The 21,507-nt window shown below is 38.3% G+C and overlaps 1 protein-coding gene across 1 annotated transcript in view; it reads right to left on the bottom strand.

Annotated features, from left to right (window-relative positions):
* LOC121385377 (zinc transporter ZIP12-like) overlaps positions 1-21,507 on the bottom strand; it is an 88,120-nt gene that overhangs the window by 10,105 nt on the left and 56,508 nt on the right. The window contains exons 4-11 of the mRNA XM_041516042.1: positions 20,099-20,203; positions 19,516-19,679; positions 17,902-18,085; positions 13,220-13,395; positions 8,918-9,017; positions 5,511-5,569; positions 3,771-3,821; positions 1,139-1,208 (exon numbers count right to left, since the gene is read on the bottom strand). Of these exons, the coding sequence (XP_041371976.1) occupies positions 1,139-1,208; positions 3,771-3,821; positions 5,511-5,569; positions 8,918-9,017; positions 13,220-13,395; positions 17,902-18,085; positions 19,516-19,679; positions 20,099-20,203 (909 nt within the window). The remainder of the gene's footprint in view (positions 1-1,138; positions 1,209-3,770; positions 3,822-5,510; positions 5,570-8,917; positions 9,018-13,219; positions 13,396-17,901; positions 18,086-19,515; positions 19,680-20,098; positions 20,204-21,507) is intronic.

Genomic DNA, 21,507 nt, shown 5'->3' with positions numbered 1-21,507 from the left:
GAAACAACTTTGATTTTATCTACAGTATATAAATGTCTACAGTGTCAACTTTACAAAAAATATATATATATTTTTTTTTTATCGCTATTATTAAATCTCATTACTTCATCTCAATAATGATAGTGTTACAATCACGATACTTCAAACTAACTAATATCTTCTCTCTCTCTCTTTTTTTTCCTTTGTGTTTCTCATTGTTGTCCACCTTTGTAATACTACAACCACTTTTTTGTTTGTTTTCAACCTTGTTTTCTCTGTACTAGCCCGTCCTCAGAACAAATAAACATAACAAATAACTTATGGGTGTATATTGAGTCCATTTCAATATCCATGATTTAGTTTATAAAAAAAATGAATGTACTGTACAATTAAACAAACTGTGTAGATTTTATATACCTATTTAAATGTGTGCATATGTTGAATATATTTGAATATTTTCTATGCATATAAATTCTGTAAGGCATTGAGGCAAGGCACCCCAACCTTGACTTTGCCAAAATATCTGGGGAAATAAATTTACCCCCCCCCCCCCCCCCCCAAAAAAGAAAAAAAGAAGAAGAAAAAAAAAGAGAGAGGATTTCAAGTAAATTATATTCTACATGTATATGCAATTATTTGGTGAACAGGAACTTTTTTCCGCGAGTATATATATATATATATATATATATATATATATATATATATATATATATATTATATATATATATATATATATATATTTGTTTATTTATTTATATTTATGTATGTATGTATGTGAAGTAAACGTTAGAGTTAGTCAGTGTTAAAAGATGCGTTAGCATAAAGATATTTACACCATTGACAGTAATTGATAATAAAATCCACATTAGCTTACATTTCCTTGTAGCATTAACACCAACTGTTTTGAAGTACAGTTGAATCCCGTTGGCTCGAACTCCGTTGGCTCGAACCCCGTCGGTGCTCAAGAAAGTGTTCGACCCATCGGGTAGTTCGACCTAACCATTCGGTCAACATCGTGTAAGTGTAACTTACGTTTGACTTCGTTTTTGGTTCCAGCGTTACGGTAAATTCGACCTGTCCTTCCGAGTTCGGCCCAACGAGATTCTATTGTTTATTGTTCTTACTATGTTTTTTTTAGTATATAGTTTAATGTTCTTACCATGTTTTTGTTTTTTCGGTTCGTTGAATAGCTGTTGATCTACATTATACACCTCGCAATTCGGCTTGCCCTGGAAACAAACATTTGTATAAGATATGCAAAATACTAAAACATTCCAGTAACATTAAAGGGACATTCCCGAGTTTGCTACAATTTTTAAGATGTTATCGACTAACAGAGACTTTTTACGACTGTAATTACATACCAATTATATTTTTCTGCATTAAGTATTAGTGGCTGTATATTAAACGTGTTTCTGATCGTTCTAATATTTGTACTAGGTTAAATTTCATTTTATTTCCCCAAAAATATTTTCCTATATACGTTGTTCGAGAACGTACTGCGTGGATCCGCGAATCAGTGTCTGTGTTGATCAGTTTACGTCAAATGTGAATCGACAAAAAATCGCTCGAAAATCGATTTCACTGATAGCATAAAAAAACACATAGACACATTATTTCGAGAATTCACGGATTCACAAACTGTTATACACGGATTCATGGAAAACGGACAGAAAAAAACAACGTACATACCGAAACGTAGCTTAATACCAATATCATTCAACACAACGTATGCAGGTGTAAAGGTATAAATTATATATAGTTAAAAATCCGGCTTGTAGCCCCCACACCCACACGAGTATGTGCCCCCTACCACTAGATACTGTACCCCCCCCCCACTCCCCCCTCCCCCACTACGGGTACCGTTCCTACGGACCGAGTGGTCCAAGGATTGTGTGTCACAAATTAATTTCAATCACACCCGTTGGTGAGAACATCAGTGGTTATTTATAATAACACACATACGTGTGATCACAATTTAAAGACAATGGACTGGATGTTCCTGGGTAATGATCAGCCCCATGTACAGCCAGCAAACGTTTCGTTAACATTCGCCAACTATTTGACTGATTCCCGACGTGGCCATTTAATTTACCATGAAGCGTATAAACCAGTCTAGCGGACGTTTTTTTTTCTGCTCAGTCTGGCTGAACTCAGACCTAGATACCACTGTCATAACATCCATTGAAAGAAAAAAAAACACACTATCGAAATCGATTGCTTTGTGACATATATAAGTTAACCTGAAGTTTAATTTGTCTCTAGCGCATTTATCAGTGGCGTAGCCGGTGTGTGTGTGTGTGTGTGTGTGTGTGTGCGTGCGTGTGTGTGTGTGTGCGTGTGTGTGTGTGTGTCAGGGGGCCATGCGCCCCCCCCCCCCCCCCAATCCCGGGAAATGTTTACCTTTTCGCTTATTAATAACATTAAAAAGGTTCCTGTGTCATATCCCACTACACAGGTGCCCCTCCCCCCCCCCCCCCCCCAATACAAAATCCTGCGTACGCCACTGGCATTTATATTTAATTACAAGCGCTATGGCCGAAAATAGGTGTTCGTCGGAAAAGATGTTTAAATTTATTTTAAACCTGGTTTTTTTTGTTAAAGATACATTGTATATAAGAAATATAATACTACATTCGTGTCCATTAGATACCTCGTTTCAAGATTTATGGTATCTAACAGCCACTCATGTAGTATTCTCTATATTATACATGTATATATTTATAAAATGTGTTGAGATTGCAAGAATGGTATATTGGTTGTTAGGAGGAATAGTTGCTAGATTATTGACACGTTTGCAGTTGAAGAGTTCTGTTATTTGTATCGGTTGTGGAGCACTGGATAGGGCCGAAAAACACTCAATCAGAGAATGAGATTTGTTTCTTTGACCTAAGTACGCCAGGCAAGCAGTCATTTAAAAATTTTGTTTACAATATCAACATAATAACACTGACTCACACCAACCACACTTGGAGAGAAAGATACGTCTTATTTAACATATGTTTTATTTAACGACACATAACACATTTTATTTACGGTTATATGGTGTCAGACATATGGTTAAGGACAACACAGATATTGAGAGGAAACTTCATAGGCTAATCTTTTTCGATTAGCAGCAAGGGATCTTTTATATGCACCATCCCACAGACAGGGTAGTACATGCCACGGCCTTTGATATACCAGTCGTGGTGCACTGGCTGGAACGAGAAAAAGCCAAATGGGCCCACCGACGGGGATCGATCCCAGACCGACCGCGCATCAAGCGAGCGCCTTACTATTGGGCTACGCCCCGCCCCCACTGAGAGAGAGTTAAGCACTCTACCGACTGACCGGCCTCGGTGGCGTCGTGGCAGGCCATCGGTCTACAGGCTGGTAGGTACTGGGTTCGGATCCCAGTCGAGGCATGGGATTTTTAATCGAGATACCGACTCCAAACCCTGAGTGAGTGCTCCGCAAGGCTCAATGGGTAGGTGTAAACCACTTGCACCGACCAGTGATCCATAACTGGTTCAACAAAGGCCATGGTTTGTGCTATCCTGCCTGTGGGAAGCGCAAATAAAAGATCCCTTGCTGCCTGTCGTAAAAAGAGTAGCCTATGTGGCGACAGCGGGTTTCCTCTAAAAACAGTGTCAGAATGACCATATGTTTGACGTCCAATAGCCGATGATAACATAAAAAATCAATGTGCTCTAGCGGCGTCGTTAAATAAAACAAACTTTACTTTTTTCTACCGACTGAGCGAGATCTCGCCCTAACGTTTGTTGCAACACATTTAATTTGTTACTTACATTTTCTTGTGGAGCAGGCACATTCACAACCATTTCTACTTCATCGCTGTGCTGTGGAAAACAAAAGACATAATCCATATATAAAGAAAGAAAGAAAGAAGGAAGAAATAAATAAAGAAATAAAGAAAAACAAACAAAGAAGAAAGAAATCTGCATGCCGCTCTATCCTGTGCAAGTTTGAGTTCTAAGCTAGTCTGGGAGTGGCAGTCCTCCTAAAGGCGGTGCAGGAGGGACGACACATCATGTTACGAATCTCCTAAGGCGATGGCGGTCCTCCTAATTACAAGCACTTGATAGTGGATCATGGAAGCAATGACAACTTTGCCTAAAACATCTTTTCAACTCTGCCTTGTGCAGAGATACGATTTTGATCACAGAATACGGTTTTGTTCAGATTTGTACCATATTGAGTGGAGTCAAATGAGTTTGCAGATTTCATAGCATGGGATATAAATCAGTTGATAAAAACCAAACAAAAACCCCTAAACATGAAGCATGGTGAATTAATAGAATACACGGAACATGGTTTTGTCATTCAGATTTATTTAACAACACACTCAACATATTTTAATTACAGTTATATAGTGTCAGACTTTGAGAATATTAAACGAGCTTCCATTTCGTATCATGATTATGTTCCGAGTGAAATAATTTTCAGTTGTCACGAGCTTTAGCAAGTGACAATTAAAATTATTTCACAAGGGACATAAACATAATACGAAATGGTAGCGCGTTTAATATCCTATTTATTACCCATAATCGATCTTAATTTATATCACTCATCTCGTTTTGATGACGTTCCTGTAAGGTTGTAGTGCGCCAACTGATGACGTCAAAAGTGTTACGTCACACTTGGTGTTCTAGCGGCATGTATCACTTTGATATGTACCAAGATATTTGTAACCATATGGGTAATAAATATGGTTACGGACCATAGAGATAACGAGAAAGGAAACCTGCTGCCAGCCACTCATTTCTACACTACTGAGACTAATCTAAGTTTCTTAAGCCATCAGACATAAGGCTGGTAGGTACTGGGTTCACAGCTCAGTGCTGCCTCCCCCCAGAGAGCGAGTTTTAACTACTGAATGGGTAGGTGTAAGGACAATACACCCTCTTCTTTTTCACTAACCACCAGCGACAAACCATTAACCCACTGCCATGGACAGCGTGCTAAACTATGCTGATTGAAAGAAATAAAGGATCACACAGATAGCAACAAGAAATAATGACTGCATCAAAAATCAATTCATATTGTCAGAAGTTGACTGGGAACATATAGGCAGCACATTCAACACTACAGACATTCAATCCCACATTACAACTTGGTATAAAATACAGAGATTACTACGCTAGTAGCGAATTAAATGTGGTCTACAATTTGATGTGTTCCCTTATTTCTTTCCATCAGTATATAATTGGAAATAAGCAAGAAACTATTTTCATTTCGACTTATTTTCGTTCTTATATACAATTAAGGTTCAAGCAAACTGTCCTGGGCACACTCTTCAGTTATTTGGGCTGTCTGTCCAGGACAGTGGGTTTGTTGTCAATAGTTAGTGGTTAGTGAGAGAGAAGAGGGTGTAGTGCCCTTACACCTACCCCTGTGTTGTTAAAACACGTCTTTGGGTGGGAGCCAGCACTGAGCTGCGAACCCAGTACCTTCCAGCCTTATGTCCGATGGCTTAATTACGAAACTAACTACAAATGGACGAAAGGATGAAGAGAAACAAAACTCACAGAGTGGGCACCTCCAGCCATTGTCATAATCGCCTCGATCAAGTAGAAAAAGTATAAACCTGTCAACAAAAAATACAAGGGCTTGAAAAAAATCATCAGTTTCGGCTAAAAACAGATAGAGATATTCGGGCAAAATGAGCATGCTTGAAACCTTTTCACCATGTATTTCCTGCATTCTGCCCACAATATTAGTTATAATCCATGTACAAATATGGACCCAACATTAACGGGACACTCCTGAGTTTGCTCCATTGTAAGATGTTTCCGATTAATAAAATATTTCTACAATTAAACTTACATATTAAATATATTTTCTGGTTTAGAATATCAGTGTCTGTTTATTCAATACGGTTCTGGTCATCTTAATATTTGTAAGAAGCTCAAACTGGATTTTGTCTTCAAATAACTTTGTACGTACGAAAAAATTATATTTTAGAAAATAAAATGAAAGTTTACCTAGTAAAAATACTGGAACGATCAGACGTAATTACAATCGTTAAAAAGTCTCTGTTAGTCGTTAACATCTTAAAAATTGCAGCAAACTCAGGAATGTCCCTTTAATGCCATTAAAAATGAAATAAACCATCTGTTGACTGTTACAATTTTGAAGACTATTCGGTTTTAACATTTCTGGAAGAAGAGAAGAAGAAAAGAAGATTTAAAAAAATTGGCTAAATTCTCCCTTTTTAGACCCTGCCCTTAGGCCCAGGAGGGTGGTGGAGTGGGAGTCAAAATCACCTAATTCACAAATATGGTTTTTCCATGTACCACGGAAGATTACGATGAAATTTGAGTAAAATTGGAGAAGTAGTTATGGAGAAGACGTCGGAAATGTGAAATGTTTACGCATGGACGAAAACGGATCACAATAGGTCACTTGAGCCTGTGGATAAGGTGACCTAAAAAGTCGTGACTTTCAAAGCGAAACCAGACACTGGATTTAATTGATATCAATCTTCAACGCTGGTCTTATAACGTGTATGGGCGGGATTTAAAGTAAAGTTTGTTTTATTTTTGCACGTAAACGTAAATCTACGACTAAACCACAGTTCTTATCACTATTATAGTTCAACAAATATAGTTAGAAGAACGCATATTTCATTTTCTTTTGTCTTTAAAATACTCCAGCTTCCGTAATGATGTAATTTTCTGCGTGAAATTGATGCCAATCACGAGCATTCCCAGTCTGGAGATCCACGCGGTAAGACGTGTTTGTTTCGCTTGTGCACACTGCACGTGCTTTCGTGTGCTCGACTTGGGGGTCCTTCATTTCGTTGTTTTTGTCAGCGAAATGAAGTTTACTACTGGGATGTATGCGGCCATTGGAACTGATTGAACGCTGGAACGCTTCTCGTTTCGACAGTCTGCACCACCTGGATGGATTCTTTTTTAGCGAGATTCCTTGCCTCCACGTCATTTTTCCGTCTGACTGTCGACTTGGGTTTTTTCGTGATTTGTATGACGGCCATTCTGCAGAACGCCACGGTTGTTCGCGTTTAGTCTCTACATGTCCGAGCCTGTCCTAGCAGCACTGGAAGATTGACCGCCCCACTCTAAGAAGAAATAGGAAGCGGGGTCGGCCCCTACTACTCTTTTTCTAGACTTTACCTTGCTTTATAGTGATACCATCTCGTATCCTCCGGAGTCGGGCCCGTCCGCACCACTATACCAACCCATGACGACTGGACTATACCCTAGTCTGATACTCTCTCGTTCAGACGGATCCGGCTTCTCAAGATCTATTTCAGCACAGCACTAAACCTTCAACGTCTATCGACTGTCAATCTAGGGGTATTTTTTTCACGGGATGCAACCCATCTCGTCCCTTTAAGCTGTGCACCCAAACGGCCTTAACGAGGCCACTCGCGTGGACATATCGATCGGACTTTAAACTTTTAGATCTGCGTTCAAAATTTTATGTCGAAATTACTTCTTTTTTTAAAAATATTATTAAATAGTCCGATCCTCTCTTCTTTCTCTTATTTAGTTTTGGGCTGTCCTTCTAAAATGCTCCAAATTATGTAAATATTCGGCCGAGCAGTCAATTCTTTTTATTTTTGGCTTGTAACCTTTTTTAAAAAAAATTTATTCTATTAAATTTTTTACTAATTGCTATTTTCAAAATTCTGCCCATTCTCCCCTCCCCCCCCCCCCCCCCCCCCCCCCCCCCCTCCATCCCGAGTCAGGCTATCGATCTTATCGGAGGTCGGACTCGGGATGGGCGTGTTCGAAACCCTAGTGGTACATGGGCACGTTAAACTAGTTGTCATCATCATCATCATCATCACCAATCACGAGTAAACGCACGACCGGTATAATTGCTAGTAGCAGACGTAAACTTACGATGTTTAGTGAAATGGGCCCTAGTACAGTAGTACGAAATTGCTAAACCTTTTTTTAAACACTTTGGCTGTTTTATTTAGTATCTATAGTCCGTCCCATCCTCCTATAAAATGTTGTTTTGTAAATAATTTCAGTTTGGTTTGACGTAAAAACGAAAGTAAAAGTGTTTTGGAAATAACAAAAATATTTTTTATAAATTGTATAATTTAAAAAACACTCGGCTCAGAAATAAATAACTTTTTTCGTATACAACCCAAGTATCTCAGGCGATCGTAAAGTCAAAAAGTTAAATTTTCTTTTGTTTAACGACACCACTAGAGCACATTGATTTATTAATCATCGGCTATTAGATGTCAAACATTTGGTAATTTTGACATATAGTAATTTTTCCCATTAGTAGCAAGGGATCTTTTATATGCACCATCCCACAGACAGAATAACACAAACCACGACCGTTGATATACCAGTCGTAGTGCACTGGCTAGAGCGAGGACTAGTCCAATGGGCCCACCGACAGGAATCGAGCCCAGATGGACCGCGCATCAAGCAAGCGCGCTACCACTGGGCTACGTCCCGTCTTCAGTTTAAAATAAGAAAGGATTTCATTTAAATAATTAAACATTCATTACAATCTATTGGATTGGATTTGCAATGATTTAAAGGGACATTCCTGAGTTTTCTGCTATTTGTAAGATGTTATCGACTAACAGAGACATTTTAACGATTGTAATTACATATCAAATAAATTTTTCTGCATAAAATATTAGTGGTTGTATATTAAACGTGTTTCTGATCGTTGTAATAGTTATACTAGGTTGAATTTCATTTTATTTCTAAAATAGTTTGGGCTTCTTACAAATATTAAGACGACCTGTAACACATTGAATATACACAGACATTGATATTCTAAACCAGAAAATATATTTAATATGTAAGTTTAATCGTAGAAATATTTTATTAGTCGGAAACATTTTACAATGCAACAAACTCAGTAATGTCCCTTTAATATCCTTCAGGCGAGCATAATGCCGAAACTGTAGATAGTTACTTTAAATTGTACAAACCTGCCAAAGTGACCAGCCCAAACCAGACGAAGTCTTCCACGACGATGCTGTCCCCGCTGTGGTCATGTCCGTCGCCTTCGTGGCCGTGCAAGCCAAACGCCTGGAATTAGAATTGAGAATCAGGTATAATTTCATAATCGATTATTGCTTAAAGTCGGTTGTAATTTCATCATCAATTATCGTTTGAAATCGGTTGTAATTATATCATCGATTATAGGTTAACATCGGTTGTAATTTTATCATTGATTATTGGTTAAAATTGGTTGTAATTTCATTATCGATTATAGGTTAACATCGGTTGTAATTTCATCATCGATTATCGGTTAACACCGGTTGTAATTTCATTATCGATTATCGGTTAAAATCGGTTGTACTTTTATCATCGATTAACGGTTAAATTGGTTGTAATTCTATCATAAGTTATCGGTTAAAATCGGTTGTAATTTCATCATCGATTATGGGATAAAACCCATTGTAATTTCGTTAATTATTGGTTAAAATCGGTTGTAATTTCATCATCGATTATGGGATAAAACCCATTGTAATTTCGTTAATTATTGGTTAAAATCGGTTGTAATTTCATCATCGAATATCTAGTTCAAGTTCCTTTTATTGCCTTAAGTTTTACAACTCATCAGCATCATACAAACAATATAGCATATATTATATAGATATGTACACAATAATGTACAGGATAATGGTGGAGAGTGATTTAACATTATAGACATATATAATACAAAGTATCACAGTACTGCTGACTTATATCACATAAAGATATAGGTCGTTATTACATAAGAGAAAATTTAAAATACTTGAGGTGCTATCGGGATACACATGTATGATGCACTACATTGTACATCACTATTAGCATTACGTCTTTATTCCACTAGTTCATTTCTTACCTTATTCGCCCGTTGTAAATATTTCCCAAGGTTATTAAGATCTTTATTATTGTCAGTTCTTAAAAGTTGTATAAGCTTGAAAACACTTGGACGTTTATAATAATATTGTTTTATAAATTGTGTTCTTATATCATTGTATCTTGGACATTGTAGAATTAAATGGTACTCATCTTCTACTTCATTTGTATTACATACTGTACATAATCTTTCTGATCTTTCAATGTTTCTGTATCTACCAAATTCTATATTTAATTTATGGGCGCAGAGTCTAAATTTTGTAATTTCTTTCAATTGTGTAACGTCCAACGGTTTTGTAAGATAACTTTGCAATTTAAATTCAATTAATAAATATTTATACAAATTACCTTTTGACGTTGCTGTTATTCTATTGTAAGATTGTTGCTTGAACACATCACACAATCTTTGCTTAATTACACTGTAAGTATTATTATCAACTTCCGTTCAATATGTAATTTAAACCAAGTGCATTAGTTCCTGTTTATCCATTAACCTATTGTTATCAAGCTGATCCATTTCCTCATATATAGCCATTAATATGTAGTTATTAGTATTACGTAGTTTGATCCAGTATTTAAAAATTCTTAGTTTTCTAATAATATACAATGGAAATCTTCCTAATTCACTATATACAAAATCATTACATGTCCTTTTCCGTACACCCAGTAACTTTTTACAAAATTGTAAATGAATCTTTTCAAAGTCTTGGCCAGGGTGGAAACCCCATACTTCCGATCCATAACTAAGAACACTGTTGACATAGGTATCAAATACAGATAGCATTGTTACAATATTAAAATAATTATTTTTACATACGTTATGAATTGAGAATAAAGCTTTACGACCTTGTTCCGCTGCTCTTTTTTGTGTCCTACAAAATTTTCCGTTATAATAAAATAAAATACCAAGGTAATTAAATTCATTGACAACCTCTAGTTGACAACCATTATAGAACCACTTCTCATTATCTCGAAGTTTGCCTCCATTTTTAAAAACAATAATTTGGGTCTTAGTTGTATTTACTGTTAAATCCCATTTACTTGTATAATTAGATATTGAATCAAGCATTTTTTGCAATCCTTCGGGTGTTTCAGCTAGAAGCACCATATCATCGGCATACATTATTATAAATATATTTAACATTTGTATATCAACATATGGACAATTATCTGATAGTAGGTGCATTTCGCAATCGTTAACATACATAGAAAATAATATTGGTGACAAAACCTCACCCTGAAATAAACCGTTCTTGCTCATAAAAAAATCAGAAAGTTCATTATTGTATTTCACACAACATTTAACATCATTATATAAAGACCGTATAATTGCTAACATTCTTCCTTCGATACCTTGTTGAATTAGTTTGAACCACAAGTTTTGTCTGTTAATAAAATCAAAAGCTTTTTTGTAATCTACCAAGCAACAATATAAACGTGTTCGAGACTTTAGTGTTCTATGTATTATATGTTGTAAGATAAAATATCGGTTATCTTTGGTTGGCACAAACTGATCAAAGTTCGATTACACACTTGGTTAGAATTATATGAACACAAAAACAATTTGAATTACAAGGACCACACACCTGGACCCTACAAATGGATACATTTTACCTTCTATAACCTTTTTTTAAAAAATGTACAAATAAAAACAAACACCAACACAAGATATTTACATCAATTACATCGTCTAAACTGGGTAAGATTTCAGGGCCGTAGCTAGCGGGGGGGGGGGGGGGGGGGGGGGGGGGGCATCCGGAAAGCATTATAGAAACTTAAAGAAAATTCTCTTCTTAACCGTTTAAGGAGTTTTGGACTATTAACTACTCAGTTGCCCCCCCCCCCCCCCCCCCCAACAAAAAATCCTAGCTACGGCCCTGGATTTACAGTTAACATTTTCCCTCACAATTGATTATAGATTTTTTTTTATAATCGATCATCACCATCACATCGGTGTGAATTTTTCCTTTAGTTTTTTTTTTGTTTGTTATTAAAAATATATTTTCTTGCATATAATACAGAATGAGACAAAGAATAATGGTACAATTCACTATAGAGACTATCCTGAATTTTAAGCATTAAAAAAATAAAAATCCTATTGATCCCCCAACTTTGTACAATTCACTATTTAAGAGACTATCCTGAATTGTTATCCTTAAAAAGAATTCCTTTTGATCCCCCAACTTGGTACAATTCACTATTAAAGAGACTATCCTGAATTTTGAGCCCTAAAACGGATTCCTTTTGATCTCCCAACTTGGTACAATTCACTATTAAAGAGACTATCCTGAATTTTGAGCCCTAAAACGGATTCCTTTTGATCCCCCCCCCCAACTTGGTGCAATTCACTATTAAAGAGACTATCCTGAATTTCGAGCCCTAAAATGGATTCCTTTTGATCCCCCCAACTTGGTACAATTCACTATTAAAGAGACTATCCTGAATTTTGAGCCCTAAAACGGATTCCTTTTGATCCCCCACCCCCCAACTTGGTACAATTCACTATTAAAGAGACTATCGTGAATTTTGAGCCCTAGCAAGACTTCCTTTTTACTCTCCCCCCAACAAAATAACGATTTTTAAAGAGGGGAGATAGAGAATTCTTGGAACCAACGAGCATGGAAGGCTCAAGACACTAGGGGGTCCGGGGGCATGCCCCCCCCCCCCCCCCGGAAACGTTGAAATCTAGAGGCTCTAAAATAATTCTGCAGCCATTTCTGGGAGGTTACATACTTAAAGACTCCTCAAACGGGGAAAAAGAGTATTTTCTTTAAAGTTCTATTATTTTTACCGGGGGTTTTTTGTGGGGGTTTTTTTTGGGGGGGGGGGGGGGGGGGGGGCAGATAGATGAATTCTTGGAACCAACAAGCATGGACGGTGCAAGACACTAGGGGTTCCGAGGGCATGCGCCCGGAAATGTTAAAATCAAGAGGCTCTGATTTAGCATTTTGCAGCCATTTCTGGGAGGTTACATACTTAAGACTCAAACGGTGAAGAAGAGGATTGTCTTTAAGTTTCTATTATTTTTACCGTATTTAAAAAAAACCCCACAACATTGGGCCCCCTTGAACCCCCCTCCACACTAACTACGGCCCTGCATTGGACAGAACTGTATTTGGTGTGTCAAAACTGTAAAAGACGGACTGGAACACAAACTAGGAACTGACTTATAGTGTGTCAAGATTGTAAAAGACGGACTGGAACACAAACTAGGAACTGACTTATAGTGTGTCAAGATTGTAAAAGACGGACTGGAAGACAAACTAGGAACTGACTTATAGTGTGTCAAGATTGTAAAAAACGGACTGGAAGACAAACTAGGAACTGACTTATAGTGTGTCAAGATTGTAAAAGACGGACTGGAAGACAAACTAGGAACTGACTTGTGGTATGAGATGCAGCACGGCGTCGCTGGACAGAGTTCCAACAGCCAGGCCCAGGAATAAGGCCATGAAGGAATCAAAGACCGAGCTTTTGCCCTGGAGACACGGGTACAGGATGGCGCCCGCCGCGGCGCACATACACACGATGAAGTTTGCCAGTGATCCGTAACCATAGCCTGAAAAACAATTTCAACCCGTGAAAATTAACACTAAGTTTAGTTAATCTACAAACCTGTAACACATTTGGATAAAGTTACAACTGAGAGAAACATGAGTCTGTCACTTTGAAATGGTGAAATACCCTCTAAAAATAAACTAAAACTCGACTCCATAACTGTTACTTCTCAGACGCACGTGCGTTTTAAAAAACATGAGAAATGCATTTTGTGATATTAAAAACACCAGGATAACCAAAAACAATTCGAATGTACGGAAATTAATAATCTAAACCACAAAATCTATGCCTTAGTGTTTAAAAACTAGGGTATGTCCCTTTAAAACAAAACAAATCTATTAATGTATGGGCGGGATTTAGCTCAGTCGGTTGAGTGCTCGCTTGAGGTGCTTGCGTCGCAGGATCGAACCGCATCGGTGGATACATTCAGCTGATTGTTTTTTCTCGTTCCAACCAGTGCACCACAACTGGACAAAGGCTGTGGTATGTGTTTTCCTATCTGTGGGAAATTTGCATATAAAAGATCCCTTGCTGCATAAAAAAAAAAAATGTAGCGAGTTTCCTCTGATGACTACGAGTCAGAATTACCAAGTGTTTGACATTCAGTAGCTGCTGCTGATTAATTAATCGATGTGCTCCAGTGGTGTCGTTAAACAAACACACGTTCTTGCTATTAACGTATCTCGCCACTATTGTTTTTTACACAGCCAATCATTCATACAGGGCTTGAACTTAACAATTTGTTGCCCACTGCAAAAATTGTCCATTGTGAAACGGCCCACCAACGGCAATTTTGAGTCGACCTACGACAGTTGCTTTTCTTTTAAAGTGACATTTGCAACAAATAAATACTGAATACTGACTGAAAAGCTATGTGCCCTTTTCCCGTTAATCACTTCTATTTTATAGACGAAAATGTATTGGACATGTCTTGTTTTTTAAATAGAGAATAATACATGAGTGGCCGTTAGATACCATTTATCTCACAACGAGTTGTTTTAAAACGTATCTAACAAGCGAAAGCGAGTTTGATACTTTTTTAAACAACGAGTTGTAAGATAAATGGTATCTAACGGACACGAATGTATTTAGGGCTCGCGCTGTCGTTCGCCAAAGTCACCAATTGCGAAAAAAAAACAATTGCGAAAAAAAATTCGGTTTGGCGAAAAAAATTGCGAAAGATTTTTTTCCCCATCTGATTTTTAGAACCAAACATTTCTTCAACCAGTTTTGTTCTGTTGATCCGCCTCGTGGTGTAAATAAGCGCTATTTGCATGTCCGTGGGGCCATTCTACTACTAGTATTCAGTAGTGTACTGCCAGCTCTTGTCGTAAAGTTAGAAAACACGATTAAATAAATGTTGCATTGTTGATACTAAATGTTTGATTACTATTGTTATATTTCTTACATATCCTCAAAAACCAGGTTTTAAGCAAATTTTAACATCTTTTTCATCTAAAAGTTATTTACAGCCTTTGCAGTTGTAGCTAACCTACGCGTCACAGACATGGTTGTCAGGTTAACTATACGTCACAGTGTAATCGATTTTGATCGTGCTGGGGTTTTTTCATTGGATGTACAGCACGGTTAAAATATATTACACTGTGACGTATAGTTAACCTGACAACCATTTGTCTGTGACGCGTAAAATAGCTACATCACCTAGGAGCAGCCAGACGTATGTCTTGAAATTGTTAACACACATACATGTGTAAAGTAGTATGTGTTGTCAAACATAACGAATGATGTTCTCACCAATGGGTGTGTAAGAAATGCCTGTTAGTCGAAACATATCATGCAGTAACTAGCCATGCTTAACAGGGGGAAGTTTGGATGGAGTATGATGGGCTTATTATACAGGGCTTTATCCCACAAGCACAACCGCTGTGTATATAGCTAGCCCTCATTAGCCGAGGCTGATGGTGCGTGTGTGTAATATTTGGCATGCTTCCATCAGTGAACTGTTCAAGCACGCCTATCATGGGCACCACCTCCGACTTCTGTCCCAGATAGGCAGCCGAGGCTATTCGGCCACCGTATACACAGCCACTTCTGTGTAAAGCCACGTGATCACAAAACACGACCGCGCCCATGGAGGTTTTTGTTATGGAAGTCATTTCTGTACCTATATTTAGCAGACCACGTGTCCGGTTTTCGGCTGAACATGAGTGCAAAAAACATCCCTGTGCTATTAAGCATCAGGAAAGTACAAATAAGGCAGTTGACAGGACAGATCAAAAGAGGCGAAGCGATTAGAAGGGAAGAAACCTGTTATAAGGTCCTTGCGTATTATAGCATAGGGTTGTCATTTAAAAGCATACTGTCTCTAAAAATGGATAATAAATAAAAATTACATTAATTGTTGGAAACGAAATCTAGCTATCGCATAACCTTAACTGAACCATGATGGAGTGAAAATCCATGTCATCCCTCTCGGTAATTTTAGTTTTTGAATTATAGACCATCGACATAATTCAGTAATTTTTACAAAATGTCATTAATAAATGGAGTATGGTGGTTATGAAGATGGTTGAATAAAGTACATTTAGGGACAAATCAAATTATTTATGTTCAGGTAATACTTTGTTAGACCAATAAATAGGTCAGTGTTCTGTGACAATATGCCTTTAAACGTAGTGCGCATGTAACGCCGCGTGATGTTCATCCATCAAGATTGTTTAAATTACTTTAATTTTGGTTACATAACGCAATTGGCATCAGTGGTGTAATGGTTAAGCAATCGGACTTTAGGCTGGTAGGCACTGGGTTCGTCTCCCAATACCGGCTCACACTCAGAGCGAGTTTTAATGACTCAGAGGGTAGGTGTAAGACCACTAAACCGACTTCTCTCTCACTAACCACTAACCCTCTGTCCCAGACAGACAGCCGATATACCTGATGTCTGTGCCCAGAACAGCGTGCTTCAATCTTGATATAGTTTGTTTGTTTTGTTTAACGACACCACTAGATCACATTTATTTTTTTATTCAGCACGGTTATTGGATGTCAAACATTTTGTAATTTCGACATAGTCTTAGAGACAAAACTGCTACATTTTTCCGTTAGCAGCGAGGGATTTTTTATATGCACCACCTCTCAAACCACTTGGCTACGTCCCTCCCCACGACTGAACATGAGTGCAAAAAAGATCCTTATACATTGGGGCATTGGGTACGTACAAAGGAGGTGATCGGCAGTGCAGACACCAGATCAAAAGAGGAAAAGCGGTCGTATTATACAGGCCCGTAGGAACTATACCTGGAGTGTGTGTGTGGAATGGGGGGACTACTAGAGGATCACAGCCTCGGGGGGAGGTGGGGGGGGGGGGAGGCCTGTAGCCATATTGTTCATCCTTTGGGCAGTGATACACAGACCCTTCTCGGCTCCTACGGGTATGTTGTATCATAGACATTTCATTTCAACTTATTTTGGTGCTTATATCCAATTAAGGCTCAAGCACGCTGTCCTGGGCACACACACCTCAGCTATCTGGGCTGTCTGTCCAGGACAGAGGGTTAGTTGTTAGTGATTGAGGAGAGTGGGTGGAGTGGCCTTACACCTACCATTGAGTCGTTAACACTCGCTCTGGGTGGGAGCCGGTACCGAGCTGCGAACCCTGTACCTATGCACCATCCCAAAGACAGGACAGTAAATACAATGGCCTTTGATATACCAGTCGTGGTGCAATGGCTGTAACAAGATTAATAGTCCAATAGGCCCACCGACGGGGATCGATCCTAGACCGACCGCGCATCAGGTGAGCGCTTTATCACTGGGCTACGTACCACTTTCTCTTACAACTTAGTTTGGTGCTTATATCTAATTAAGGTTCAAGCACGCTGTCTTGGGCACACACATCAGCTATCTGGGCTGTCTGTCCAGGACAGTGGGTTAGTTGGTTAGTGGTTAGTGAGAGAGAAGAGGGTGTAGTGGCCTTACACCTACCCACTGAGCCCTTACGAACTCTCTCTGTGTTGGGGCCGATACCTACCAGCCTTATATCCGATGGCTTAAGGTTAGACTATACCAATTAAAATCCCATAGGCGACCATGTTAACGTTTGTGTTTAAAAACACTATATGCAATATATCAACCAAACTATGACCCATAAATATCAGTACTACAACCCCTACCTCAAAGTATTAACTGCAGAAAATGGTACCTTTCATGGCTCATTTTCGGTATAACCAGATGTTTCTACAACACCCCTAGTTTCGCACAAAATTTTAGTACTTTTTTTTACAGGTACCCCACACATGTTCCAAGCACAAGGCTACTTGACATGGTGGTGCTACATCAAATAAAATTGCATACAGTTTTAGCCCAGATGAAACTAAATTTTTTTACAACCAACACACTCACATTTATAACCAATCACAGGACTTGTGGTGTTAACTTCTCTATTAAAAGTTCGGTGCACCTCGAACTTCAACCCAACCGGAAATTAATTGGTATAATGCTACCTTAACCACGACGCCACCGAGGCCGGTTATTATAGACCACTTACGTTCTAGATCGGTGGGGATGCGATCGGGCGATGTATTCTGGGTGCTGTCCGCCACACACGAATTGCTCACTTGTAGATACACCAAGGACGGGGATAGCTGCGTGAACTGGGCCTCGGTGAACGGGGAGGCGTGGTCGATACCATATATGGCCATCAGCTCGTCCGCAGAGTAACACTCTTTCGCCTGAAAAAGAAAGGAAGATAAAATCTAAACCACCATTAACAGCATCGTAAGCCGTAACTTTGAAATGATTTGCCCAGACATAGTTTTAATTGTCAGCGTTTATCAGATATTTTAATTACTTGATTTTAAATATTAAGTCCCATAGATACGCCCTGGCACATGAAGCATACATGAATATAGTAATATTATTTTTAAAGGTAACACACCACTGTTGAAATTGGCAGTGCTCTTAAAAGACTGTATGATTCTACAATAGGCAGCATTCTTAAGTATGTAATTTTTTTCGTTTGTATTTCTGATATTCATCATGTTCCCCGTGTTAACAAAATGTATACTTTAACAGTTGGAAAATACACAGAAATCATGAAATGTTTTAGTATAGGCTACCAGTCCCAAATGTTTGATATATTAACAGAAACCAATTTTGTTTTTAGGTGTTTTTTTTTTTATTTGTCTTGCACCTAATTTCTGGAGAGGCCTAAACCTTAGTACTCTAAGATAAACGTCGTCCAAAAAATAAATTTTTTTTTTTTTTTTAACGACACCACTATTTTGCTGTTATAATATACATAAATGGCAGTATACCACTTACACAGTTGTTATCAGTTAGTACTAAACATAACATGTAACTTAAAATAAAAAAGTTTGTTTTGTTTAACGACACCACTAGAGCACATTGATTTAATAATCATCGGCTACTGGATGTCAAACATGTGGTAATTCTGACATACAGAAAAAACCCGCTACATTTTCAATTAGTAGCAAGGGATCTTTTATATGCACCACCCACAGACATGATAGCACATACCACGGCCTTTGATATACCAGTCGTGGTGCACTGGCTGGAACGAGGAAGAGCCCAATGGGCCCACCGACGGGGATCGATCCCAAACTGACTGCACATCAAGCGAACGCTTCACTACTGGACTACATCCCACCCCTAACTTAAAATCAATGCATCATTTAAATGCTACAAAGATCATTCTCCTTGTAACAAACAATGAGAGATTTCAAAAGGCATCTCAGAGTTTTGTAATATCGTGGGTGGAAAATTACAAGGTTCAATGTGCACAAAACCTCATTTTGAGAAATCGCCTCTTGAAGTTTGGAGCTGCCATATCTCTGAGTCATAGAGAGGTCTTTGCAATAATTTTAATATAACAACTGTGTCTTAAAATACCATATTCTAGGACTGTTTACTATGTAGATAATTTCATTTTCTATCAAACAGGATGGATAACAAATTTTTGGAAAAATTGCATATGGCACTTTGTAATTCTCAAGCCACGATATGTAACATGACTATATTAAATATGGTTCTGTTACATATCGTGGCCTGAGAATTAAATAATTTAGCTGTCATTAACAATTAACCACTCGACAAATGGTGATGTGGGGCCCTAAAACAGATATGTCTCTCTGGTCCATACATGTTCGTGGGAGACGGTACTCCGACGGCGTCTTTTCAAAGTCTGGCTTCCTTCTCCGGCAGATAACGCGCTTCTTCTTTTGCGGACAACATGGGTTCCATGATCATGTCCGCTGTGGTCGTCCTTGGCAACCAGTTTCAGCTTCGTCATCAGTAATTCAAATTCTACAATATGTAAAAGACATTTGATGGAATTTTTAAAGGCAGATCCAGAAAGCATTTTAGGAAGGTAAAAGGGCACATGGATTAAAAGGGCACTTCAATGAACATTGTAAACAAATTGTTAAAAAGGCGCACCTTTTTAAAAATGGTATGTTTTCAGAAAGGTGCACAAAAAAGTATGTAGAGTAGGTCGTCGTTTTGAAGAAAAAATTACTATATTGTTACTATTTTACACTACAAAAAAAATAATTGAAAAACAAAATTAGGTCGACCTTTTTTCTAGATCGAGTTACTTTATTAATGTCATTATAATATGCACTGGGATTTAAAACAATATAATTTAGTGATATTCATAAATAATATTTTTAGTAATATGCAACAGGATTGCCTTTTACAGCGTTATTAAATAAAATTGCACTTACGTTTAAGTGTAAACATGTTTCCGTTTGAGTTGATGATTTCTTCTATTTCTTGGATGAAATATTCCGGACTGGGAAGCAAACGACAGTTTAGTTTTATAGTTGATCCTGAAAATACATATTGATTGTTGTAAACTGGGAAATATGATAGAACTGGTAAATTCAGTCATCACCTGCATCATTAACTCAATATACCGGCCTCGGTGGCGTCGTGGCAGGCCATCGGTCTACAGGCTGGTAGGTACTGGGTTCGGATCCCAGTCGAGGAATGGGATTTTTAATCCAGATACCGACTCCAAACCCTGGGTGAGTGCTCCGCAAGGCTCAATGGGTAGGTGTAAACCACTTGCACCGACCAGTGATCCATAACTGGTTCAACAAAGGCCTTGGTTTGTGCTATCCTGCCTGTGGGAAGCGCAAATAAAAGATCCCTTGCTGCCAATCGGAAGAGTAGCCCATGTAATGGCGACAGCGGGTTTCCTCTCAAAATCTGTGTGGTCCTTAACCATATGTCTGCAGCCATATAACCGTAAATAAAATGTGTTGAGTGCGTCGTTAAATAAAAAAATTATTTCTTTCTTTCATTAACTCAATATAGACCGGCCTCGGTGGCGTCGTGGTAGGCCATCGGTCTACAGGCTGGTAGGTACTCGGTTCGGATCCCAGTCGAGGCATGGGATTTTTAATCCAGATACCGACTCCAAACCCTGAGTGAGTGCTCCACAAGGCACAAACCACTTGCACCGACCAGTGATCCATAACTGGTTCAACAAAGGCCATGGTTTGTGCTATCCTGCCTGTGGGAAGCGCAAATAAAAGATCCCTTGCTACCTGTCGTAAAAGAGTAGCCTATGTGGCGACAGCGGGTTTCCTCTAAAAACAGTGTCAGAATGACCATATGTTTGACGTCCAATAGCCGATGATAAGATAAAAAAATCAATGTGCTCTAGTGGCGTCGTTAAATAAAACAAAGTTTACTTTTTTTATTAACTCAATATAAACAGTTTGACGAATATGTAGTTAACGTTTGCCAACCAGTGCACCACGACTGATATATCAAAGGCCGTGGTATGAGATATCCTGTATGCGGGATAGGGCATATAAAAGATGTATTGCTACTAATGGAAACACGAAGAAGGTTTTCTCTTTAAGACTATTTGTCAAAATTACCACATGTTTGACATCCAATAGCCAATGATTAATAATCAACAAATTTTAACTTTTAATTTTATTAAACTCAAAGTAAAAAGATTAACGAAGATGTAGTTCAAGTTATTAAAGCTTTGAGCATAGGCAGAGCTTCTAGATTATGATAGCCCCACTCCCATGGCTAGTGATATTCAATGTTGGGCTAGTAAATAACTAATATTGCCATGCCCGACAGGGCTTCTAGATTATGGTAGCCCCACTCC

The sequence above is a fragment of the Gigantopelta aegis genome, chromosome 11 (assembly GCF_016097555.1).
Source record: "Gigantopelta aegis isolate Gae_Host chromosome 11, Gae_host_genome, whole genome shotgun sequence".
Classification (NCBI taxonomy): Eukaryota; Metazoa; Mollusca; class Gastropoda; order Neomphalida; family Peltospiridae; genus Gigantopelta; species Gigantopelta aegis.
Note: the sequence above shows the minus strand (reverse complement) of the source record. Positions and strands in the feature narration are given on the sequence as shown.